General features: G+C 46.0%; 1 protein-coding gene across 2 annotated transcripts in view; it reads left to right on the top strand.

The window, feature by feature from the left end:
* SLC23A1 (solute carrier family 23 member 1) overlaps nt 1–26661 on the top strand; it is a 434941-nt gene that overhangs the window by 158801 nt on the left and 249479 nt on the right. For both annotated transcript variants that reach the window (XM_040442715.1, XM_040442724.1), the window contains exon 4: nt 3587–3675. In XM_040442715.1, coding sequence (XP_040298649.1) covers nt 3587–3675 — 89 coding nt within the window. The remainder of the gene's footprint in view (nt 1–3586; nt 3676–26661) is intronic.

The following is a 26661-nucleotide window of genomic DNA, read 5'->3' as shown; positions in this document are numbered from 1 at the left end:
GGGGGCTGCTGTGCCTTTGCAGCCCCCCGATGGAGAGGGAGAGAGCCCCCAGAGAGCCCCCCTCAGCCTCGTGCTTACCCTTCCCCGTCTGCGAAGTTCTGAGCAGACGGGGAGGGTTCCCATGGCAACAGGACGCCTGCTCAGGCGTCCTGCTGTCCATGGTGCTGAACAGATCTATGCTGAAAGCATAGATCTGTTCAGTGTAAGTAAAATACAGTACAGAACAATATATATTGTTCTGTACTGTATTATACAGACACCAGACCCACTGGATCTTCAAGAACCAAGCGGGCCTGGGTCAAAAAAATGTAAAAAAAAAGTGAAAAAAGTTAAGATAAAAAAAAAAAACATTTATCACTGAATAAAAATTAAAAAAATAAAATAAACTACACATATTAGGTATCACCGCGTCCGTAACAACCTGATCTATAAAATGGTCATGTTACTTTCCCCGCACGGTGAACGCCATAAAAATAAAAAAATAAAAACTATGAGAAAATTGAAATTTTGCCCACCTTACTTCCCAAAAAAGGTAATAAAAGTGATCAAAAAAGTCGCATGTACGCCAAAATAGTACCAATCAAACCGGCATCTCATCCCGCAAAAAATGAGACCCTACTCAAGATAATCGCCCAAAAGCTGAAAAAACTATGGCTCTTAGACTATGGAAACACTAAAACATGATTTTTTTTGTTTCAAAAATGAAATCATTGTGTAAAACTTACATAAATAAAAAAAAAGTTTAAGGGGTTAAACTTTTTTTTTTTTTTTTTTTTTAATCTTTTTTTTATCATTTTTTATAATGATTTTGAAGCTCATATATGAGCCTATAAATTCTGTTTTAATTTCTCACTTGTACAATCAGGGATTTTTAAAATGACTTTATTACTGTGAATTGCTCATTTCTTATGTTGGCCTGCCATCTGGTGGCCAAAATAAGAATTGCAGCATGAATACTATCAGCCTCGTCAGTGAGGCTGATAGTATTCAGAGCAACTACTGACATCCCCATTGGCCGCAGGGGGTGTTGGTAGGAAGCCTGGAAGCGTGGGCTTCTGGGTTTTTGCGCATTAAGATGCCGTGATTTCACTTGATCACGGCATCTAAAGCCTTTAATTACCGCGATCGGCATTATTGTTTGAAACAGCAGAGACCTGACGACCATGACGACCGCTGCATGCGCAAGCGGGTGCCATGTTTGCACATCACTCCAGCTCAGTTTTTGGACCCTTTTTGAATATTGGCGCCACATTTGCTATGAAAAAATCCTGTAGAACACTCCCTGTCAGTATAGAGTCCTTAAATATCATAAATAAGAGTCTGGCTATGACATTACTTAATTCTCTTAGGATACAGGTTGTATGCCATCTGGTCCTGGCGATTTGTCTATTCAAATTTTTTTAAGACGCTGCTGTACTTCCTCCTGGGTCAGACAGGGCACTTTTAATGGGGAATTTACCTTTAAATTATGAATTTTTACTGACAGTTTGTTTTCTCCTCATCTCTCTCTGCAACTCCCCCCTCATCACTCTGTAAATGGCCGACATCTTCAGATTTATAGTTTTTACCTTTTATTTAATTGAAGAACATTATAGGGTTAGTTTTGCTCTCTTTGGCAATTAATCTCTCTGTCTCTAGTTTGGCTGCTTGTATTTGTCTTTTACATATTCTATTTTTTTCCTTATAGTTTTTCAATGCTTCTTCATTACCCTCCTGTTTTAGCGATTTAAATGCTTTCTTTTTGTCATAATAGTCAGAAAATTATGTGAACTGGGTATCTTAAAACATAACTTTTACTATGTATTGTTTAAAATAGGTATAGAATACACCACATTGTTGTGAGACAAAAACACAATTTAGATAAAAGCGCCACTTACTTATTCCACAGGATAAATGGAAAAAGAAAAAAGGGTGGATCTTACCACATCCAGTAGAGATATCTACACCAGGTGGCGTGATAGTCCTTTTGTAGAGTGGCAGAAGGACACCGGCACTCTTGTGGTCAAGGCGTTTGTTTGTTCTCCTGTTGTACCCTAGAACAAGGCCCTACCTATGTAAAGGGTAGGGGGCTAAACAGGTATCCTGCCTAACAGACACAGAGCACCCGCCCCGACAGGGGCGACCCCATACGGAACCTTTCCCTGTATTGGGGCCTAATGCCTACTCGTACCATATTTATAAAGCCCTACATGCCATGTTTCATCCCGAATTACCCGAACTCATCAGGGGCCTTCAATGAACTTTCAGGGAATATAGAATCGACTGAAGGTAGGTTCCCCGTCGTATTCACTGTATGGACTATCAGTGGCAAAACGTCCATACTAGGTGTAGGGAAGTGTCCCCTGTTCAATTTGTGGTGGTTTGGGACTTATTCTATGTAAGCCCCACAAAGTGACTTCATAACTTAATTAGTGCTTACAAAAGAGAGTTTTTTTATTTATTTTTTAAATGGCAAAATTGCAAGCCTTCTAACGTCCTAAAAAATAAAATTACATTTACAAAATGATGCCAACATAAAGTAGACATATGGAGAATATTGCGTACTAACTATTTTATGAGGTATTCACTATCCGTCTTAAAAGCAAAGAAATTAAAATTTAGAAAATAGTGAATTTTTCAACATTTTTTTTATGAATAAAGGTAAAACATATTGACTCAAATTTACCACTAACATGATGTAGAATGTGTCACAAGAAAACAATCTCAGAATCGCTTAGATAAGTAAAAGCATTCCAGAGTTAGTAACACATAAAATGAAACAGATTTGCAAAATGTGGCCTGGGCAGGAAGGTGAAAACTGGCCTGGTCCTGAAGGGGTTAAAGAGAATATGTCACATTGAAAATGGAGTGCAATCTATAGGCAGCATGTTATAGAGCAGGAGGAGCTGAACAGATTAATATGTAGTTTTGTGGGAAAGGTTTAGAATAACTTGTATTTCATTCATTTAAATTCCACCTCATTCTGGGATTTGAAGACAATGGGACTGTACTATCAGTGATTGTCAGGCTTCCCTCTATGACTGTGCATACAGAGAGCCGTCAGTTAAATCTTTTCCCAGAAAACTATATATCATTCTGCTAAGCTCCTCCTTATCTAAAACATGCTGCTTTCAGATTGCATTGCATGTCCATGGTGACAGGTTCCCTTTAAGAACTTTATTCAGCAAAAGAAGAACAAGAAGTCCTGATAGTGATGATATCGTCCCCACTGAGCATCATCATGAAGTCTGTTTGGGATTACATGAAGAGATTTGGACAGACCTACATCCACAGATCTGTGGTTAGTTATCAAAGGTGTTTGGAACAAACTCCCTGTCGAGATCCTGCAAGTACTATATGCAAGTGTACCTAGAAGAAATGATGTTGTTTTGAAGTCAAAATGCGGTCATCGAAATATTGATTTGATTTAGATTTCTTTATTGATTTGATTTATTCATCATTCTTTGCAGATTTTTTCCCCCAAACATGCCTAAAACGTTTGAACAGTACTGTAGGTAGTGCAAACTGAAACTTTTACTTAATTATTTAATACATGGATTAATAAATAATATATACTTTTTCATGTAACACATTTTGTCCTTTCCAGGCTACCTCTCTTTCAAGCGAGTGCATTTGCATTTTTAGTGCCTGCTCGAGCCATACTAGCCCTGGATAAGTGGAAATGCCCCTCTGAAGGTAAAGATCTTATTCATAAAAATCATTTGATTTCTCAAAGTATTTTTTTCTGGGAATTATTTTATTTTTCAGGAAAATACATACTTCTTTATTATCTAGGGTTAGATAAATATTTCCTATTAATGAGATAATGTCCTAATTCTCACTATCTCTGGAGATGATTCTATTAGCGTAACAAGGGTGATGAACCTGTCACATTGAAAATGCAGTGCAATGTACATACATGTTACAGAACAAAAGGACCTGAGCAGGAGGGTATATATGTAATACCTCAGAGCAGGGTACTATTCCTACACCCTGCTACTGTCTCTAATGGCTAACAAATGTCATCTGTGTACTTGATTCCAGGTCCTTTGATATTGTGCCTTAATAAATATTGCTATATAGCTTATGTATTGTATTACATGCACTGTACCTGGTTCACCAGTAGGTGCCAGTATATCTGGCAGAGAGATATTTAGATAGAATGGAACTTACAATTCCATTCTCCCCCCCCCCCCCTTTTGAGCAGAGGTAGACTAGTCCTGTTTCCTACCAAGGGGAAGGGGTTGTAGGAAGAGTTAGGTACTTTTGCCTGTGCCGGGAGCCTGTCGGAAATCAAATGCAGTCACCGGGAGCAGGCAGTTCCGAGAACAGCCGCCGGGGACCTTCATCGGGCTTTTCTCGGAACTGCCTGCTCCCGGTGACTGCATTTGATTTCAGACCAGCTCCCGACACAAGCACAGGTAAGGGCTTACCTGTGCATCGCCGGACGGGTGAGTCTACCTTACTAAAGATGGTAGCCCGCATGTGTTTTCTGGTGAACACTGCGAACTGACCATCACTGGCTGCCTGCAGCTCAGACATCCTTTACATAACAAGTTCTGTCACATTGAACATGATGTATAATCTGTAGGCAGTATATTATAGAGCAGGATAATCTCAGCAGAGTAATATATAGTTTAGTAGTAAAAAGGTTCAGTATAACTTGTATTTTATTCATTTAACCCTTTACCAACATCTGCTGTACATATCCAACAGCTGTAGAGCACATAAATATGGTACCAGTCCAGGAGCTATGCCGGTGCCACAGTTAGGGGGTGGCTGCTGTACTACATAGTAGGCACCCGTGGAAAGTGTCCATGATTTCCAATTATGGACATAAAAAAAAAACTTAAGAAAAAAGTATTTTTAAAAAGATGCTGTTTGATCACTAATGTTTAGGGATGAGCGAACCCATGGAAGTCAATGGGGATCCGAACTTTGGTGCTGTAAAATGGCTGTAAAATAGTCGTAGTAAGGGCTAGAGGGCTGCAAAAGGAACCAAACTGGGGGTAAGAGCAGGACAATTGCCCTGCAAATAAATGTGGGTAGGGAAATGACTTGGAAATGACTTAAAATAACAGAATAGAAAAAATAAATATATAATAATCTTGAACCAGGAGACCGAGGTCCAAGTGGAGTAGGAGGTTGAGGAGGTGGTGTAGGTGGAAGAGGCGAAGGAGGAGGCACAGTAGCCAACACTGTTTTTGTGAGTTTTGTTTTATTTCATTTTTTTCCCTCTGCCAATATAATAAATAATAATCTTGAACCAGGAGGTGAAGGTCCGAGTGGAGGAGGAGGTGGACATCGCAGTGTAGGTGAAAGAGGCGAAGGAGGTAGCCAACACTGTTTTTGTTTTTTTTTTTTGTTTTTTTTGGGGGGGGGAGGCCCCAATACATTGGAAAATGGCAAACAGAACAAACTACGCTCGAGTATAACAATGGCTTGGTTCAGCTGGTATACTTCTCTACTCTGCCGAGGGTACGGACAAGTCCTGTAGAAATCATGCCTGGTTCATTTTAATGAACATGAGCTTGTCCACATTGGCTGTGCCCAGGGGAATTTGCCTGTCTGTGATCACACCCCCTGCTATGCTAAACACCCGTTTGGACAATACACTTGCCGCAGGGCAGGCCAGCACCTCCAAGGCGTAAAAGGCAAGCTCAGGCCCTGTGTCCAATTTGGAGACACAGAAGTTAAATGGGGCAGACCCATCAGTCAGTATGCGCAGACATGTACATACGTACTGTTCCACCATATTGCTGAAACGCTGCCTCCTGCTAAGACGGTCCGTATCAGATGGTGGTGCTTGATGTTGTGGCATGCTGACAACGGTTTTCCACATTTTCGGCCATACTAACCCTCCCTTCTGAGGTGGTGCCAGTGCCTCAGCTGTGTTGGCGACTACCTCCTCATTTTTCCACTGAGCCCCTGCTATCAGGTGAGAACGCCGTCAGTAGTGTGTCTACCAGCGTACGATTGTATTCACGCATCTTCCGATCACGCTCCAGTGACGGACGTAAGGACAGCACGAGTCCTTGTAGCGGGGATCCAGATGGGTGGCCACCAAGAAATCAGCACTAGTAACAATCAGGGCAAATCAGTGGTCGTTGTGCAGGCACTGCTGCATGTACTCGTTCATGTGTGCCAGGCTGCCCAGAGGCAATGACAAGCTGCGCAGGCACTGCTGCATGTACTCGCTCATGAGTGCCAGGCTGCCCAGAGGCAACAACAAGCTGTCCTCAGTGGGAAGTGTATTGTCTGTGTCCTCTGTATCCATGCTGCATTGAAGCCCAAAAGCTGATTTGGCTAACACCTTGCTGTCAAAAAAAGGTTCCTCCTCTTTATCATATTCATCATCCTCCTCATACTCCAAAACTGTGCCCTGGCTGAATAGTTGTGTACCTGGCCGCTGTTGGTGCAGGAACCCACCCTCTGAGCCATGTGTGGACAACTGGTCTGATAACCGTGTGAATGACCTCTGTTCCTCCTGCATCCATCATCGTCTGAAGTGTTTTTTAAAGGAGGAATAGAAGAGGGGTAGTAACGCTGATAAAGGTGTCAACAGCGGTGACCATGTTGGTGGAGTACTCGAAATAGTACAAAAGGGCACACACATCTCACATGGAAGCCACCTCGTTGTTGGTGGAGTGGTGCTGTTCCACAGAGCGACTCACCTGTGCTTCCTGCAAATGAAACTCCACTATCACCTGCTGATGCTTGCATAGTCACTTCAGCATGTCGAAGGTGGAGTTCCACCTTGTGGGTACTCCGCTTATGAGGCGGTGAGTGGGAAGGCAGAAGTTACGCCGCAGCGCAGACAGACGAGCAGCAGCAGGGTGAGGACTCCGAAAGCGCGCACAGACAGCCCGCACTTTCTGAAGTAGATCTGAGATCTCGGGGATTTTTTCAGAAACTTCTGCACCACCAAATTCAGTACATGCTCCAGGCAAGGAATGTGCGTCAAACTGGCTAGACCCAGAGCTGCTACAAGATTTTGCCTGTTATAGCACACCACAAGGCTGGGTTTGAGGCTCAATTGTACCAACCACTCATCGTTCTGTTCTTCCATGATCGCCCACAGCTCATGTGTGGTGTGGGGTCTTTCCCCCAAACATTTACATTTTAGAACATCCTGCTGTCATTTCCCCCTGGCTGTGCTGAAGTTGGTGGTGCAGGTGTTACACTGACCAGGAGGCGGTAGAGGAGGACGCTGAAGAGGAGGCAACAGGAGGCACCGAGAAATGTCCAGCCGTCCTCGGTGGCAGTAGGACATGTGCCAAACCGCTTTCCGCCTGAAGCCCAGTCACCACTACATTTATCCAGTGGGCAGTTGGGGAGATATAACATCCCTGTCCATGCTTAGTGGTCCACATATCGGTGGTTATGTGAACCTTGTCACTGGAGTTGCGCAGCACACATCTGATTTTGTCCACCACTTGTTTGTGCAGGGAAGAGATGACCCACCTAGTAAAGTAGTGGCTGCTGGGAACCACGTACTGTGGGACAGCCACCACCATAAGGTTTTTAAAACTGTCTGTCTCCACCAGACGGAATGGCAGTGTGAGGGATACCACCCCTCATGCCCCGACTGACGTCCAACGTCAACTACGTCGAGCTCATTAGATACGGTATGGTCACGGGTCACCAAGGCGTGACGTTACGCCCTCCTGGAGGAGCAGGTAAGTTCAGCTTGGTACAGTTTACACCGACTCCTCCTGTCCACACGGGCACAGAGAGGAAACAAACTGAGGGAGCCTGGTCACTGCCTCAGTGAAACAGCGCTTCCTCAGCCCAAGAAATCTGCCACCAGCTTCTCATTAGATGTAAGCCCAGTGCGCTAATGGGATTATATAGGGTGAGAAACCAACCCGCGGTAGCTTATAACTAGGCCAAAAAACGGACGTGGGGATTCATGATCGAGATACAAGACAGCACAAGATTAAATTATATATTTAATCGCCTTAAGGGCTTACTAGAAATAACACTATACATACAAGGATATATACAGTGGTCTGAGGTTACAAATACAGGTAATAGGGTACAAAAGGGTTAAGCAGAACAGTAATTCAGTTTACCAGATATATGAGACCTTTGGGTAGTGATGAGTACTTAGCTGTATTCACGTCGGAGGCAGTGATGTCAGCCAGTTGCAGGCCCCTCTAAACACATTGCACAATGTGACCCCCTTTTGAAAAAAAAATCATGCGGGGTCTTACCCAGAGCTGGGCTGATCACATGCGGGCCCTGCTGAGAGTGGTCGACCAATGGACCACAGTTTTGGAGCTCACCACCGTCCAGCAGATGAAGGAGCTCATTGCCACAGAGCAGTTCTTGTGGAATTGCCCGGAGGACCTCTAGCAGTACCTCGGTGACCGGAAGCCAAAGGGGGCCTCTGCAACAGCAGCCCTGGCCGACGAGTACACCAACAACCGGACTTCAGAGGCCCAGAAACCTGTTGGCTGGAGAGGGGTTAAGACACACTCTCCCCCTGCTGCCCCTAGGCCCAAGTGGGCACCGGCCCTGGCTTCGCTTTCCACATCGGTGGGGGGAACACCGACTTTGCCACCTCTGTAAACAGCCAGGACACCTCAAGGCCATGTGTCGCCAGCGCCCGAGGGACCCGTTCCAGTCATCGACCCGGAAACCGTCCAAAGGCCAGGAATTTTAAAATGCTGGCCTTCAGGGCCAGGGCTCGCGGGTGGGTAGGGGGTTACTTCCTTTCTTTTCAGTGTTTGGGGAATGGACAGCTGAACACTTTCATGGGACAGTGTGGCGATGCTCGGTGACACTGCTGGTGGTGGCAGTGTTGCTTTTACATCCTTTCTTTGCGGGGTGCCAGGTGGCCCTGTTGCTCCAGAGGGGGAGGAAGAGGCCGAGACCGCAGCAGAAGAGGGAGCAGGAGGAGCCTGAGATCTTTCGTGGTTTTTCAGGCATCTACTCCACTGCAGCTTGTGCTTTGCATTTAGATGCCTGGTCATGCAGGTGGTGCTGAGGTTGAGAACATTTATGCCTCGCTTCAGGCTCTGACTGCACAGCGTGCAAACCATCCGTGTCTTGTCTTCAGCACATTTCCTGAAGAACTGCCACGCCAGGGAACTCCTTTGTGCTGACTTTGGTGTGCTCTGTCCCTCGGTATGGTGGGCAGTAGCCGGTGTACTGGCTAGGGGCCAGCCACTGTGGTTTTGCACCCTGCTCCCTCTTTTGCTGTGCAGCTGGTGCTGAATGACCACCAATTCTTCCTCCGAACTGCACACGTCACACGGATGACCTTTATTCCATGTGGGGTCTAGGACCTCATCATCCTCCACATTATCTTCCACCAACTCCTCACCCCTGCCCTCCTGGCCAGTCTGCACACTGCAGAAAGCCGCAGCAGTTGACACCTGTATTTCATCATCATGATTAGAGACGTGCTGCGGTAGTCCTCCCACACCTTCAACCTCAAACATACAGTGGTTGGGCATCAGTGCACTTCCAGGACAAGTTGGATGGTCCACAAAACCCCCACCAGCAGAGTCATCAAAAAGCATAAGTGATTGCTGCATCACTTGGTGCTCAGACTGCTTGTCTGATGTGCAAGGAGTTGAGGTGGAAGACAAATGTCCATGGGCTGCCAGTGCCAACTCTGCGCTTTTAGCAGAGGACCGGGCGAAAGACAATGTGAAGGAACTGGATGCACTGTCAGCCATCCAATATAATACCGCCTCTACTTGTTCTGGTCTCACCATTCGTACATCGGCATTTGGACCTACTAAATGACGCAGAACGTCCTGTCACCTGTGTACACCAGAGGAAGGTGTTTCATTTGGGAGCGTAGCTGGCGCAGATTGTCAACATCTTCTCCCTGCAGGAGGAGCTTCACCAACAGCACCATGACAACAGCCACATCCCTTATTTGATGCTCCCCTAATTGTTTGATGGCACCCACCAAATTGATATACAGAATAACTATTCTATTTCTGTCATGGATGCAAAAGAGGTTTTTTGCACCCCCCAAAAATGGGTTTATGTCACCCACAGAATTAACAGACTGATTAACTATTCTATACCTGTGTCACGGATGCAAAGGAGTTGTTTTGTACCCCAAAAAATGGGTTTGTCACCCACAAAATTAACAGACTAATTAACTATTCTATTTCAGTGTCACGGATGCAAAGGAGGTGTTTTGCACCCAAAAAAATGGTTTTACTGACATAATTAACAGCCAGATTAAGTATTTTATTTCTGTGTCATTGGTGCATAGGAGGTGTATGGCACCCACAAAAAATTACTATAGGTTACTACAGATCTAACAGTCAGGTAAATAGCCTAACACGCTCCCTCACTGAAGCTGCGTCCTGTCCCTACGCTATTTAGAGCAGAATGGCGGTGCAACACGTGATCCGGAATTTAGTGATGCCCCGGCCAATACTAGGCATGACTGTGATGGCTTCCAAGTGCCCACAGCTTAAAAGCTTGTTGATTAGTAGAGATGTCGCGAACATAAAATTTTCCGCTCGCGAACGGCGAACGCGAATTTCCGCAAATGTTTGCGAACGGGCAAACTGGGTGAACCGCCATAGACTTCAATAGGCAGGCAAATTTTAAACCCCACAGGGACTCTTTCTGGCCACAAATGTGATGGAAAAGTTGTTTCAAGGGGACTAACACCTGGACTGTGGCATGGCGGAGGGGGATCCATGGCAAAACTCCCATGGAAAATTACGTAGTTGATGCAGAGTGTGGTAAGTTGAATTCGCAATGCGATTAATATAACCTGCATTAATCGCCTTGCGAATTCAACTTAGATCTGAGTTCCTAATGGTTGTATTGCTAGAATTGACGAATATAACGAATGTAGCACTATATTCTCAATCTTCGTTATATTCTAGCAATACAACCATTAGGAACCCAGCTCTAAGTTGAATTTGCAATGCGATTAATATAACCTGTATTAGGCTGAGTTCACACGAGCGTGTCCGGATAAGGTCCGGATGCGTTGTGGCAAACCCACGCGAGTAGGTACCAAATTGCAGTCAGTTTTGACTGCGATTGTGCTCCGTTGTTCAGTTTTTATCGCTCGGGCGCAATGCGTTTTGCACGCGCGTGGTGAAAAACGGACTGTGGTACCCAGACCCGAACTTCTTCACAGAAGTTCAGGTTTGGGTTCGGTGTTGTGTAGATGTTATTATTTTCCCTTATAACATGGTTATAAGGGGAAATAATAGCATTCTTTAATAGAGAATGCTTAGTAGGTGGTCAATTGAGGGTTAAAAAATAATGAACTCACCTTCTCCTCTTTATCGCGTAGCTGCCGGTCTCTTCTTACTTCTTTAATCATGATCTGCCGGCTAAAGGACCTGTGGTGACGTCAGATCACATGGTCCAATCACATGGTCCATCACCATGTATTAGGCCCCTTTCACACGGGCGAGTATTCCGCGCGGATGCGATGCGTGAGTTGAACGCATTGCACCCGCACTGAATACCGACCCATTCATTTCTATGGGGCTGTTCAGATGAGCGGTGATTATGCTTTGCGTGAAAATCGCAGCATGTTCTATATTCTGCGTTTTTCACGCAACGCAGGCCCCATAGAAGTGAATGGGGTTGCGTGAAAATCGCAAGCATCCGCAAACAAGTGCGGATGCAGTGCGATTTTCACGCACGGTTGCTAGGAGACGATTGGGATGGAGACCCGATCATTATTATTTTCCCTTATAACATGGTTATAAGGGAAAATAATAGCATTCTGAATACAGAATGCAAAGTAAAATAGCGCTGGAGGGGTTAAAAAATAATAATAATAATTTAACTCACCTTAATCCACTTGCTCGCGTAGCCCGGCATCTGCTTGTGTCTCCTTTGTTGAAGGACCTATGGTGAGCATTAAATACAGTTACAGGACCTTTGATGACGTCACTCCGGTCATCACATGGTACGTCACATGATCTTTTACCATGGTGACATCATCAAAGGTCCTTTACCCAGGTCCTAAAGAAAGAATACAGAAGCAGATGCCGGCTGCGCTATCAAGTGGACTAAGGTGAGTTAAACATTTTTTTATTTTTTTTTAACCCCTCCAGCGCTATTTTACTTTGCATTCTGTATTCAGAATGCTATTATTTTCCTTTATAACCATGTTATAAGGGAAAATAATACTATTTACAGAACACCGATCCCAAGCCCGAACTTCTGTGAAGAAGTTCGGGTTTGGGTACCAAACATGCGCGATTTTTCTCACTCGCGTGCAAAACGCATTACAATGTTTTGCACTCGCGCGGAAAAATCGCGGGTGTTCCCGCAACGCACCCGCACATTTTCCCGCAACGCCTGTGTGAAAGGGGCCTTAAAGAATGCTATTATTTTCCCTTATAACCATGTTATAAGGGAAAATAATACAGTGAATAGACTGTCACCTAGCAACCGTGCGTGAAAATCGCACTGCATCCGCACTTGATTGCGGATGCTTGCGATTTTCACTCAGCCCCATTCACTTCTATGGGGCCTGCGTTGTGTGAAGAACGCACAATATAGAGCGTGAAAATCACAGCTCATGTGCACAGCCCCATAGAAGTGAATGGGTCCGGATTCAGTGTGGGTGCAATGCGTTCACCTCACGCATTGCACCCGCGCGGAAATCTCGCCCGTGTGAACTCAGCCTTAATCGCATTGCGATTACAACTTAGATCTGAGTTCCTAATGGTCGTATTGCTAGAATTGACAAATATATAACGAATATAGCACTATATTCTCAATCTTTGTTATATCCTAGCAATACAACCATTAGGAACCCAGCTCTAAGTTGAATTCGCAATGCGATTAATATAACCTGTATTAATCGCATTGCGATTACAACTTAGATCTGCGTTCCTAATGGTTGGTTGTATTGCTAGAATTGACGAATATAACGAATATAGCACTATATTCTCAATCTTCGTTATATCCTAGCAATACAACCATTAGGAACCCAGCTCTAAGTTGAATTCGCAATGCGATTAATATAACCTGTATTAATCGCATTGCGATTACAACTTAGATATGAGTTCCTAATGGTTGTATTGCTAGAATTGACGAATATAACGAATATAGCACTATATTCTCAATCTTCGTTATATTCTAGCAATACAACCATTAGGAACCCAGCTCTAAGTTGAATTCGCAATGCGATTAATGTAACCTGTATTAATCGCATTGCGATTACAACTTAGTCAAATTTGTGACACTGCAGTTTCAGAATAAATCTAAGATGGATGCTGTCCTTGCTTTTTGATAGGAGGTGGGAGGGTCTGGGAGGGAGGGTATGCTGATTGGCTGGAATGTGTCTGCTGACTGTGAGGTACAGGGTCAAAGTTTGCTCAATGATGATGTATAGGGGGCGGACCGAACATCGCATATGTTCGCCCGCCGCGGTGAACGCGAACAAGCTATGTTCGCCGGGAACTGTTCGCCGGCGAATAGTTCGGGACATCTCTATTGATTAGCTGTGCTGTAGTCTTTTAACAAGCTTTATTTAGCATTTGAACACCGAACCCAAACACAGACTACCGCGGCAAACATTCCAGTTGAGGTTCACTCATCCCTACTAATATTCTCTAACAAACCTCTGAGGCCTTCACAGAATAGCTGTAGTTATACTGAAAATACATTACACATAGGTGGACTCTATTTACTAATTATTCCCCCAGACAAGCACAATGTGACAAATACTGTACAGTATATAAAGCATCACCTCAATTCTAAAAACAGTCAGAATAATTGTTCTCTCAGTGGCATTCACTGTAATCCAATATGATAGTGTCAGACTGGGATGCCAAGGGCCCACCAGTAAAACTCAATTTGGAAGCCCACTGTATAGCTACATGCATATATTACCTGTCCACACTACACAGTTTTTTATATGAACATAGGCAATACGCTGTATAGCCAATCTATCTATATGTCAGTCTACGGTGCCATGTGCCACCTGTGCAGGGGGTGGGGAACTAGGAGCCAGTGGCGTAACTAGAGTGTTATGGGCCGCAGTGCAAACTTTGGATCGTCCCCCACCCCCATTTTAACAAAGAGGCGGCAGATTTTCTTTACACTTAGGGCTCTTTCACACGAGCGGATGCCGTGCGGGTAATCTGCTGCGTGACAGAAAGCCAAGCCCCATTCCGGACAGCAGAGACACGGAGCATTAACATGACTGATAATGCTCCGTGCCTCTCTGTGATCTTTTTACTACTAAATCACAGTGAGATAAAGTTGTCACCGTGATTTTGCAGTAAATAGATCACAGAAAGGCAAAGAGTATTATGAATCATGTTAATGCTCTGTGTCTCTGCTGTCCGGAACAGGGCTTGGCACTCTTTCACACAGCGGAATACCCTCACAGGATCTGCTTCTGTTAAAGAGCCCTAAGCCCAATGCATGGCTACACTCACCGAGTCCTAATAAAATCTAGCCCTACTTCATCCAGGGTGTCGCTGGCATTGGCGTGATGTCCACTGGATCCAGAACAAGGTCCCTGTGGTCAGAGAAAAAAAGAATAATCGCATAAGGAAGGGATGGTGACTGCCCCTGTGAAATCACCAGCAGGGGGCGCTGTGCTGGCTTGTAAGACTGAGCCATGCCAATGTATAGCACGGTAATTTAGGACATTTCCCCTAAGTGCTACCACACAGTACTAATGCCCACTTTGTGGCCCCTCACAGTACTAATGCCCACCTTGTGGCCCCTCACAGTAATTAAGCCCACCTTGTGGTCCCTTCAAAATAGTTATGTCCTCCTTGTGGCCCCTCACAGCAGTTATGCCCAACTTTGTTCCTGTCACAGTAGTTATGCCTACTTTTGTGCCCCCTCACTGTAGTTATGCCCAGATATATGCCTCCTCACAGTAGTTATGCCACATTATGTGCCCCTCACAGAAGTTATAGCCAGATATGTGCCCCCTCACAGTGGTTATGCCAGATATGTGCCCCTCACAGTTATTATGCCAGATATGTGCCCCACTTACAGTGGTTGTGGCCAGATATGTGCCTCCCTCACAGTAGTTATGCCAGATATGTGCACCCTCACATTAGTTATGCCAGATATGTGCCCCCTCACAGCATGCCAGATACCGTATGTGCCCCCTCACAGTAGTTATGCCCACATATGTGCCCCCTAACAGTAGTTATGCCCACATATATGCCCCCTCACAGTAGTTATGCCCACATATATGCCCCCTCACAGTAGTTATTCCAGATTAGGCCTCCTCCTCAGTAAAGATGCCCACTTTTATGCCCCCTCACTCTATTTGTTGCCCCCCTTTTGCCTCCAGTCTGCAGCTTTATGGAAAAAAAAAACACATACTTACACTCTTCCCTGATGATGCGCTCCCACACTCACATTGCACTGCTGGCTGTGCTGAAGGCCGATTCCTGGGCTTTCAGCGCTTCTCCCAAAGCCAGCAGCGCCATGTGCGGCCAGCAGGGGGCACGCCGGAGCTCATGAGAACAGAGAGGTCGCCCTGCTTCACTCTGAAAACGAACAGCCTGGCAGTGACAAGAACTACCGAGTGAGTGAGCCCCCCTTCCTTGCCTCTGCGCTCCCCCTGCCTCCCGCGCCCCCTCATGTTTGAAGAGCGCTCTGATGGGGCCCAGCATTTTTACTGTACTTCATGCCGGGACCCGCCAAAGCGCTCACATTACATGAGAGTGCAGCGGGCCCCCTACCCCCACCGGGCCCGGTCATGGTCGCACCCTCTGCGACCACGATCGTTACGCCCCAGCTAGGAGCCCACCTTCCTCAGGGGCCGACCGGGGGATTCCCCTGTTCCCCTGTGGGCCAGTCCGAGCCTGATGATAGATGCTGTCTTTTGTCAGTTTCACAAAAAAGTGCCTTGGTCCACTAAACCCTCTAGATCAAAAAATTATTTTCATATTCACACTACCCCATAAAAGGTATGTTTTTAATGTTCTCTTCAGTACCCACAGTTTATCAAGGTCCAAAATGCCAATAGACTCTCTTTAATTACTATTATCTACTGTCGCCTAATTCCCAGTACTTTTACCATGTGTTTTCTACTCAGAACTTTCACCTGAGCTGAGAGAGGAAAAATATGCATTAGATGGAGAAGGGATGGCAGGCCCTCTTCGAACTTTTCAAAGCCTCCATAAAATTTTTAAGGAAAAAAAAATAATTTAAATAATATGTTTAACTCCTGTGGTGATGTGTATAGTGTAAGTGCTAGGTGAGATAAATCAAATCCAGAAAGCTGCAGCGGTTTCAGCAAAGCGTAGTTTGCTGAGACAGATTTGTTTACATTTTGTTCTGGGCTGTATTTTATTTGGACTGGGGGATAGGTTTGATAGTGGGATCTGCCAGTCCACACCCTTCCAGTACGTGTATTATCTTTTACCTGAGGTCATCGCAAGTGAGGCCTGCTGTAATCAAGGAAAGATAAAACCAACACTCTGTGTGTCAGTCTGGGGAGAGAAGGCTTGGAAACAGAGGCCTACAAAGGGAAATGAACTGTGAATTAGTTAGAGCTCACACAGGCAGGTGTTTATTTTGATGGTTATACGGTGCTAAAGTGCTACAATAAAGCACCAGTTTGGGCATTAAATCCGGTTGTCTGCGAAGTCTGTGATTGCAACCCCCTGAGAGCAATCCCTTACACCCCTTTATGACCAGATCCAAAAAGCCTTAGCTAGGAGCAATTTATTTTTTCTCATATTTGCCTCTCTCCAGCAATAACTTTCTTTTTTCACTGACGTGCCTGTCTCAGGTCATGGTTTTATACAGCAGAAACGTATTTGTTGGGGTTGTTTGGGGGTATATATAAATTATGGTGTATTTAACATGATTTTTTTTAGCTTTGGAAATATAGAAAAAAAAGCAATTTTGACAATATATTGTTTATTTGTCATGCCATTTATGTTTCACTCTAAATAACCTGATCAATTAATTATGCAGGTTCTTATAATTGTGTGGACAGCTAACAAGTTTTTTTTTATTTATTTAATGTGTGCAAATTAAAATTTATTTTATGTAGAAGAAAATTTCTTGAAATTAGTTTCATGTCAGATTCATCAAATTTTTTAAAAAGTTTAGATTTGTGTCCAAATCGATTTACAAGAATCAATGCTGTTCCAATTGTCCTGAAAACTGGAATGTAATACCCTCTAGTCTCCTAGGACTTATGTTTTTATGAGAAGATGTTACATCTCTTTGTTAAATTTTTACGATTGTTTGCTCTCCCCCCTCTCCATAAGCTCTTGAACGCAATGACAGCAATGGCAAATAATAACAGAGTAACACTGACATATATAGCTATAGGTAAATGGATGTTTGACTGTGTTAACAATGTGTTAACACTGTGCCATCACGTTAAGCTTTTTCATATTACAAAGCTTCCGAAAAATCATCCCTTAACAGGGGTATTATGGTGTTTAAACACACACACAATATGGGAGAAAACAGTAACTTGTTTGGACTAAGCAGCCATAAATTATACCTCAATGGGGGCAGATTTCTGCCCCTGTTTATACACACACACACACACACACACACACACACACACGTTGATTTCAGAAGAAAGACTGGCTTCTTCTGCACAAGCATCCAAAATGTCTGCCTTAATAGTAGCATATTGCCTGCCCATATTTATACACACATAAGTCTTAGCTATAAGAATAAAGAGTGACTTGTTCTGAACAAGCCTGGAAAAATTATCCCTTTTAATTTGGGTAGCAACAGTACAGTGTCGATGTGGAAACGATTGGGTAATAGTAAGATGTGGCCTCAATAGTAGCAACAGTATTTGCTGCGCAGCATGGACCAGACAAGGCAGTAGATGTGTGTGCAACTGTTTAGGTGTGGTGGTACTAGTAGTAGTGGTCACTGTTTGAGATGAGCGAAGTTTTAAAAAATTCAAATCTGATGCTTCACCGAATTTTGCAAAACAAATTTGATTTGATCCAAATTTATTAATCACAAAGCATGTTAAAAATCAGCTTTTTCCCGGCTATAGAGGGCCTGTATATCGGTGTACAACACTGTGCATTGAAGACACATGCATATCTAGTCCGCTCTGGTAGTGAAACAGTTACTGTGCATCAATATGACAAGAGTCACTCTTTGAATCACTTCAAACATCACTTATTTGGTCATTTACAGGCAAAAGTGACCAAATAACTAAAGTGCAAACTTAGCCTTACAGGTCAATGTTAAGGTCAGGTAAAAAGAACTGTGCAGTGGCCCAAGATTGTACTATGAGGAATCAACATAGTGGCCAAGTCATAGAGTGGTGAGGGTTGCAACCGCATGAGTAATCAACATAGTGGCCCAGTCACAGAGTGGTGAAGGTGGCAACTGCATGAGGAGTCAAAACAGTGGCCCAATTACAGAGTAGTGAGAGTATCAACCACAGGAAAAGTTAGCATAATGGCCCAGTCACAGAGTAGATAGGTGGGGGGCAACAGCATTGGCAGTAACTGCACAAGATGTTGGGTGGCAGTAGGAGAATATGGCAGCAGAGGCAACAGGTGTGTGGCATTAGGCGGATGGCAGCATCAGAATAGTGGCTGAAGAAGGTGGCCAGAACAAATGGGTCTTTTTTTTCACAAGGTATTGGTGTTGCACCCATAATGATCTAGCCTGATGCATCAGGCACTTGGGTGTAAAAATCCTGGCTGATCCACACCTGATTCATCTTTATAAAGGTTAGTCGCTCAAAATTTTGGGTGGAAAGGTAAGTAATCCTTGGGGTAATTATGACTCCAGCCCCATTAAACACCCGCTCTGATGCCACCCTGCTGGCCGGGCAGGAAAGCTTGTACAAGGAAAACCGGCCAGTTGCAGACACAAATCAAGTTTGGCTGCCCAGTAGTCCAGGGGATCATGGATGTGGAGTGGCAGGGTGCAGTCCAAGTATATCACCACCTGCTGGTTCAGGTTCTGCTCCATGTCCTGCTGCTGGTGGACGGTTTCTTCAGGCGGGTAAAGAAAAGTGCTCATTAGAGACTCCAGACTTAAAGGCTATGTACACTTTTGGAGGCAGTTTTTCTGTATAATTGCATTTTTGGCTAAAAATCATATTTTCAATTGGCCTTTATTAAAAATATTGAGCTGTGCTTAGGGATGAGCGAACCCGAACTGTATAGTTGGGGTTCGTACCGAATTTTGGGGTGTCCGTGACACGGACCCGAACCCGAACATTTTCGTAAAAGTCCGGGTTCGGGTTCGGTGTTCGGCGCTTTCTTGGCGCTTTTTGAAAGGCTGCAAAGCAGCCAATCAACAAGCGTCATACTACTTGCCCCAAGAGGCCATCACAGCCTTGCCTACTATTGGCATGGCTGTGATTGGCCAGTGCAGCATGTGACCCAGCCTCTATATAAGCTTGGGTCACGTAGCGCTGCACGTCACTCTGCTGATTCAAGCATAGGGAGAGGTTGCAGCTGCGACGTTAGGGCGAGATTAGGCAGATTAACTCCTCCAAAAGACTTCATTCTGTGATCGATCTGCAGCTGTGGATCATTGAAGTGCTATTATTGACTTGCTCACTTTTTTGAGGCTGCCCAGAGCGTTTTTAGATCACTTTTTTTCTGGGGTGATCGGCGGCCATTTTGTGACTTGTGGTGCGCCAGCACGAGCTATCACCAAGTGTATTTAACCATCGATAGTGTGGTTATTTTGTGCTATATCCTACATCAGCTGCAGGCTGAGCCTGTGTCATCGAAGTGCATTTAACCATCAACAGTCTGGTTATTTTTTGGCCATATACTACATCAGCTGCAGGCTGAGCCTGTTTCACCCAAGTGCATTTAACCATCAACAGTCTGATTATTTTTTGGCCATATACTACATCAGCTGCAGGCTGAGCCTGTGTCACCCAAGTGCATTTAACCATCAACAGTGTGGTTATTTTTTGGCCATATATTACATCAGGGGCAAGTTGAGCCTGTCACCCAGCGCCTAAAAAATAGACCTGACATTTCTATTCAACCAAATCTGCACAGTTTTAGCTGGTCAAGTTATTTGTAGTGACCGTCAAAGCAGACTTTTTGTTATGGGTTGAAAAAGCATTCCCAAATTTGCCATTCTGAAAATAACTAGTTTGTGGTATTTCAGGCCTACTTGAAATCTATCCCAAAAAGAAAATCTTACATTGAAGTTATTGATAGTGTCATTCAGAAAAACCTAAGACACACGCTAGCGTGCTGATAGAAGTGTCATTCTGTGATTAAACCTATAACTGTCACACAGCGCAAAAAAAAACAGGTCTTACATCTCTATTCAACCAAATCTGCACAGTTTTAGCTGGTCAAGTTATTTGTAGTGACCGTCAAAGCAGACTTTTTGTTCTGGGTTGAAAAAGCATTCCCAAATTTGCCATTCTGAAAATAACTAGTTTGTGGTATTTGAGGCCTACTTGAAATCTATCCCAAAAAGAAAATCTTACATTGAAGTTATTGATAGTGTCATTCAGAAAAACCTAACACACACGCTAGCGTGCTGATAGAAGTGTCATTCTGTGATTAAACCTATAACTGTCACACAGCACAAAAAAAAACAGGTCTCACATCTCTATTCAACCAAATCTGCACAGTTTTAGCTGGTCAAGTTATTTGTAGTGACCGTCAAAGCAGACTTTTTGTTCTGGGTTGAAAAAGCATTCCCAAATTTGCCATTCTGAAAATAACTATTTTGTGGTATTTGAGGCCTACTTGAAATCTATCCCAAAAAGAAAATCTTACATTGAAGTTATTGATAGTGTCATTCAGAAAAACCTAAGACACACGCTAGCGTGCTGATAGAAGTGTCATTCTGTGATTAAACCTATAACTGTCACACAGCGCAAAAAAAAACAGGTCTCACATCTCTATTCAACCAAATCTGCACAGTTTTAGCTGGTCAAGTTATTTGTAGTGACCGTCAAAGCAGACTTTTTGTTCTGGGTTGAAAAAGCATTCCCAAATTTGCCATTCTGAAAATAACTAGTTTGTGGTATTTCAGGCCTACTTGAAATCTATCCCAAAAAGAAAATCTTACATTGAAGTTATTGATAGTGTCATTCAGAAAAACCTAAGACACACGCTAGCGTGCTGATAGAAGTGTCATTCTGTGATTAAACCTATAACTGTCACACAGCGCAAAAAAAAACACGTCTCACATCTCTATTCAACCAAATCTGCACAGTTTTAGCTGGTCAAGTTATTTGTAGTGACCGTCAAAGCAGACTTTTTGTTCTGGGTTGAAAAAGCATTCCCAAATTTGCCATTCTGAAAATAACTATTTTGTGGTATTTGAGGCCTACTTGAAATCTATCCCAAAAAGAAAATCTTACATTGAAGTTATTGATAGTGTCATTCAGAAAAACCTAAGACACACGCTAGCGTGCTGATAGAAGTGTCATTCTGTGATTAAACCTATAACTGTCACACAGCGCAAAAAAAAACAGGTCTCACATCTCTATTCAACCAAATCTGCACAGTTTTAGCTGGTCAAGTTATTTGTAGTGACCGTAAAAGCAGACTTTTTGTTCTGGGTTGAAAAAGCATTCCAAAATTTGCCATTCTCAAAATTGTGGTGAACGGGAACAATGAGGAAAACATCTAATAAGGGACGCGGACGCGGACGTGGACATGGTCGTGGTGGTGTTAGTGGACCCTCTGGTGCTGGGAGAGGACGTGGCCGTTCTGCCACAGCCACACGTCCTAGTGAACCAACTACCTCAGGTCCCAGTAGCCAGCAGAATTTACAGCGATATTTGGTGGGGCCCAATGCCGTTCTAAGGATGGTAAGGCCTGAGCAGGTACAGGCATTAGTCAATTGGGTGGCCGACAGTGGATCCAGCACGTTCACATTATCTCCCACCCAGTCTTCTGCAGAAAGCGCACAGATGGCGCATGCAAACCAAGCCCATCGGTCTGTCACATCACCCCCATGCATATCAGAAAAACTGTCTGAGCCTCAAGTTATGCAGCAGTCTCTTATGCTGTTTGAAGACTCTGCTGCCAGGGTTTCCCAAGGGCATCCACCTAGCCCTTCCCCAGGGGTGGAAGAGATAGAATGCACTAACGCACAACCACTTATTTTTCCTGATGATGAGGACATGGGAATACCACCTCAGCACGTCTCTGATGATGACGAAACACAGGTGCCAACTGCTGCGTCTTTCTGCAGTGTGCAGACTGAACAGGAGGTCAGGGATCAAGACTGGGTGGAAGACGATGCAGGGGACGATGAGGTCCTAGACCCCACATGGAATGAAGGTCGTGCCACTGACTTTCACAGTTCGGAGGAAGAGGCAGTGGTGAGACCAAGCCAACAGCGTAGCAAAAGAGGGAGCAGTGGGCAAAATCAGAACACCCGCCGCCAAGAGAATCCGCCTGCTACTGACCGCCGCCATCTGGGACCGAGCACCCCAAAGGCAGCTTCAAGGAGTTCCCTGGCATGGCACTTCTTCAAACAATGTGCTGACGACAAGACCCGAGTGGTTTGCACGCTGTGCCATCAGAGCCTGAAGCGAGGCATTAACGTTCTGAACCTTAGCACAACCTGCATGACCAGGCACCTGCATGCAAAGCATGAACTGCAGTGGAGTAAACACCTTAAAAACAAGGAAGTCACTCAGGCTCCCCCTGCTACCTCTTCTGCTGCTGCCGCCTCGGCCTCTTCTGCTGCTGCCGCCGCCTCGGCCTCTTTTGCTGCTGCTGCCGCCGCCTCGGCCTCTTCCTCTGCCTCTGGAGGAACGTTGGCACCTGCCGCCCAGCAAACATGGGATGTACCCCCAACACCACCACCTGCGTCACCAAGCATCTCAACCATGTCACACGGCAGCGTTCAGCTCTCCATCTCACAAACATTTGAGAGAAAGCGTAAATTCCCACCTAGCCACCCTCGATCCCTGGCCCTGAATGCCAGCATTTCTAAACTACTGGCCTATGAAATGCTGTCATTTAGGCTGGTGGACACACACAGCTTCAAACAGCTCATGTCACTTGCTGTCCCACAGTATGTTGTTCCCAGCCGCCACTACTTCTCCAAGAGAGCCATGTCTTCCCTGCACAAACAAGTGTCCGATAAAATCAAGTGTGCACTGCTCAACGCCATCTGTGGCAAGGTCCACCTAACCACAGATACGTGGACCAGTAAGCACGGCCAGGGACACTATATCTCCCTAACTGCACACTGGGTAAATGTAGTGGCGGCTGGGCCCCAGGCGGAGAGCTGTTTGGCGCACGTCCTTCCGCCGCCAAGGATCGCAGGGCAACATTCTTTGCCTCCTGTCTCCTCCTCCTCCTACTCAGCTTCCTCCTCCTCTTCTTCCACCTGCTCATCCAGTCAGCCACACACCTTCACCACCAACTTCAGCACAGCACGGGGTAAACGTCAGCAGGCCATTCTGAAACTCATATGTTTGGGGGACAGGCCCCACACCGCACAGGAGTTGTGGCGGGGTATAGAACAACAGACCGACGAGTGGTTGCTGCCGGTGAGCCTCAAGCCCGGCCTGGTGGTGTGCGATAATGGGCGAAATCTCGTTGCAGCTCTTGGCCTACCTGGATTGACGCACATCCCTTGCCTGGCGCAACTACCCCGACATGTGAGAGCTGCTGCATAAAGTGCGGGCCGTCTGTTTGCGCTTCCGGCGTTCACACCCTGCCGCTGCTTGCCTGTCTGCGCTACAGCGTAACTTCGGCCTTCCCGCTCACCGCCTCATATGCGACGTACCCACCAGGTGGAACTCCACCTTGCATATGCTGGACAGACTGTGCGAGCAGCAGCAGGCCATAGTGGAGTTTCAGCTGCAGCACGCACGGGTCAGTCGCACTGCGGATCAGACACACTTCACCACCAATGACTGGGCCTCCATGCGAGACCTGTGTGCCCTGTTGCGTTGTTTCGAGTACTCCACCAACATGGCCAGTGGCGATGACGCCGTTATCAGCGTTACAATACCACTTGTATGTCTCCTTGAGAAAACTCTTAGGGCGATGATGGAAGAGGAGGTGGCCCAGGAGGAAGAGGAGGAAGAGGGGTCATTTTTAGCACTTTCAGGCCAGTCTCTTCGATGTAACTCAGAGGGAGGTTTTTTGCAACACCAGAGGCCAGGTACAAATGTGGCCAGACAGGGCCCACTACTGGAGGACGAGGAGGACGAGGATGAGGAGGAGGTGGAGGAGGATGAGGATGAAGCATGTTCACAGCGGGGTGGCACCCAAAGCAGCTCGGGCCCATCACTGGTGCGTGGCTGGGGGGAAACTCAGGACGATGACGATACGCCTCCCACAGAGGACAGCTTGTCCTTACCTCTGGGCAGCCTGGCACACATGAGCGACTACATGCTGCAGTGCCTGCGCAACGACAGCAGAGTTGCCCACATTTTAACGTGTGCGGACTACTGGGTTGCCACCCTGCTGGATCCCCGGTACAAAGACAATGTGCCCACCTTACTTCCTACACTGGAGCGTGATAGGAAGATGCGCGAGTACAAGCGCACGTTGGTAGACGCGCTACTGAGAGCATTCCCAAATGTCACAGGGGAACCAGTGGAAGCCCAAGGCGAAGGCAGAGGAGGAGCAAGAGGTCGCCAACGCAGCTGTGTCATGCCCAGCTCCTCTGAGGGCAGGGTTAGCATGGCAGAGATGTGGAAAAGTTTTGTCAACACGCCACAGCTAGGTGCACCACCACCTGATACGGAACGTGTTAGCAGGAGGCAACATTTCACTAACATGGTAGAACAGTACCTGTGCACACCCCTCCACGTACTGACTGATGGTTCGGCCCCATTCAACTTCTGGGTCTCCAAATTGTCCACGTGGCCAGAGCTAGCCTTTTATGCCTTGGAGGTGCTGGCCTGCCCGACGGCCAGCGTTTTGTCTGAACGTGTATTCAGCACGGCAGGGGGCGTCATTACAGACAAACGCAGCCGCCTGTCTACAGCCAATGTGGACAAGCTGACGTTCATAAAAATGAACCAGGCATGGATCCCACAGGACCTGTCCATCCCTTGTGCAGATTAGATATTAACTACCTCCCCTTAACAATATATTATTCTACTCCAGGGCACTTCCTCATTCAATAATATTTTTAATTTCATTTTACCATTATATTGCGGGGCAACCCAAAGTTAAATGAACCTCTCCTCTGTCTGGGTGCCGGGGCCTAAATGTGTGACAGTGGCCTGTTCCAGTTGGTGGGTGACGTGATGCCTGATTCTCTGCTATGACATGAAGACAGATTCTGCGCTGACATAAGGCCAGATTCTCTGTTACGGGACCGCTTTCCTCTGCCTGGGTGCCTGGGCCTAAATGTGTGACAGTGGCCTGTTCCAGTTGGTGGGTGACGTGATGCCTGATTCTCTGCTATGACATGAAGACAGATTCTGCGCTGACATAAGGCCAGATTCTCTGTTACGGGACCGCTCTCCTCTGTCTGGGTGCCGGGGCCTAAATGTGTGACAGTGGCCTGTTCCAGTGGTGGGTGACGTGAAGCCTGATTCTCTGCTATGACATGAATACAGATTCTGCGCTGACATAAGGCCAGATTCTCTGTTACGGGACCTCTCTCCTCTGCCTAGGTGCCTGGGCCTAAATGTGTGACAGTGGCCTGTTCCAGTGGTGGGTGACGTGATGCCTGATTCTCTGCTATGACATGAATACAGATTCTGCGCTGACATAACGCCAGATTCTCTGTTACGGGACCTCTCTCCTCTGCCTGGGTGCCTGGGCCTAAATGTGTGACAGTGGCCTGTTCCAGTGGTGGGTGACGTGATGCCTGATTCTCTGCTATGACATGAAGACAGATTCTGCGCTGACATAAGGCCAGATTCTCTGTTACGGGACCTCTCTCCTCTGCCTGGGTGCCTGGGCCTAAATGTGTGACAGTGGCCTGTTCCAGTGGTGGGTGACGTGATGCCTGATTCTCTGCTATGACATGAAGACAGATTCTGCGCTGACATAAGGCCAGATTCTCTGTTACGGGACCGCTCTCCTCTGTCTGGGTGCCGGGGCCTAAATGTGTGACAGTGGCCTGTTCCAGTGGTGGGTGACGTGAAGCCTGATTCTCTGCTATGACATGAATACAGATTCTGCGCTGACATAAGGCCAGATTCTCTGTTACGGGACCTCTCTCCTCTGCCTGGGTGCCTGGGCCTAAATGTGTGACAGTGGCCTGTTCCAGTGGTGGGTGACGTGATGCCTGATTCTCTGCTATGACATGAAGACAGATTCTGCGCTGACATAAGGCCAGATTCTCTGTTACGGGACCGCTTTCCTCTGCCTGGGTGCCTGGGCCTAAATGTGTGACAGTGGCCTGTTCCAGTGGTGGCTGACGTGAAGCCTGATTCTCTGCTATGACATGAATACAGATTCTGCGCTGACATAAGGCCAGATTCTCTGTTACGGGACCGCTCTCCTCTGTCTGGGTGCCGGGGCCTAAATGTGTGACAGTGGCCTGTTCCAGTGGTGGGTGACGTGAAGCCTGATTCTCTGCTATGACATGAAGACAGATTCTGCGCTGACATAAGGCCAGATTCTCTGTTACGGGACCTCTCTCCTCTGCCTGGGCCTAAATGTGTGACAGTGGCCTGTTCCAGTGGTGGGTGACGTGATGCCTGATTCTCTGCTATGACATGAAGACAGATTCTGCGCTGACATAAGGCCAGATTCTCTGTTACGGGACCTCTCTCCTCTGCCTGGGTGCCTGGGCCTAAATGTGTGACAGTGGCCT

This window comes from Bufo bufo, chromosome 1 (genome assembly GCF_905171765.1).
Source record: "Bufo bufo chromosome 1, aBufBuf1.1, whole genome shotgun sequence".
Lineage (NCBI taxonomy): Eukaryota > Metazoa > Chordata > Amphibia > Anura > Bufonidae > Bufo > Bufo bufo.
Note: the sequence above shows the minus strand (reverse complement) of the source record. Positions and strands in the feature narration are given on the sequence as shown.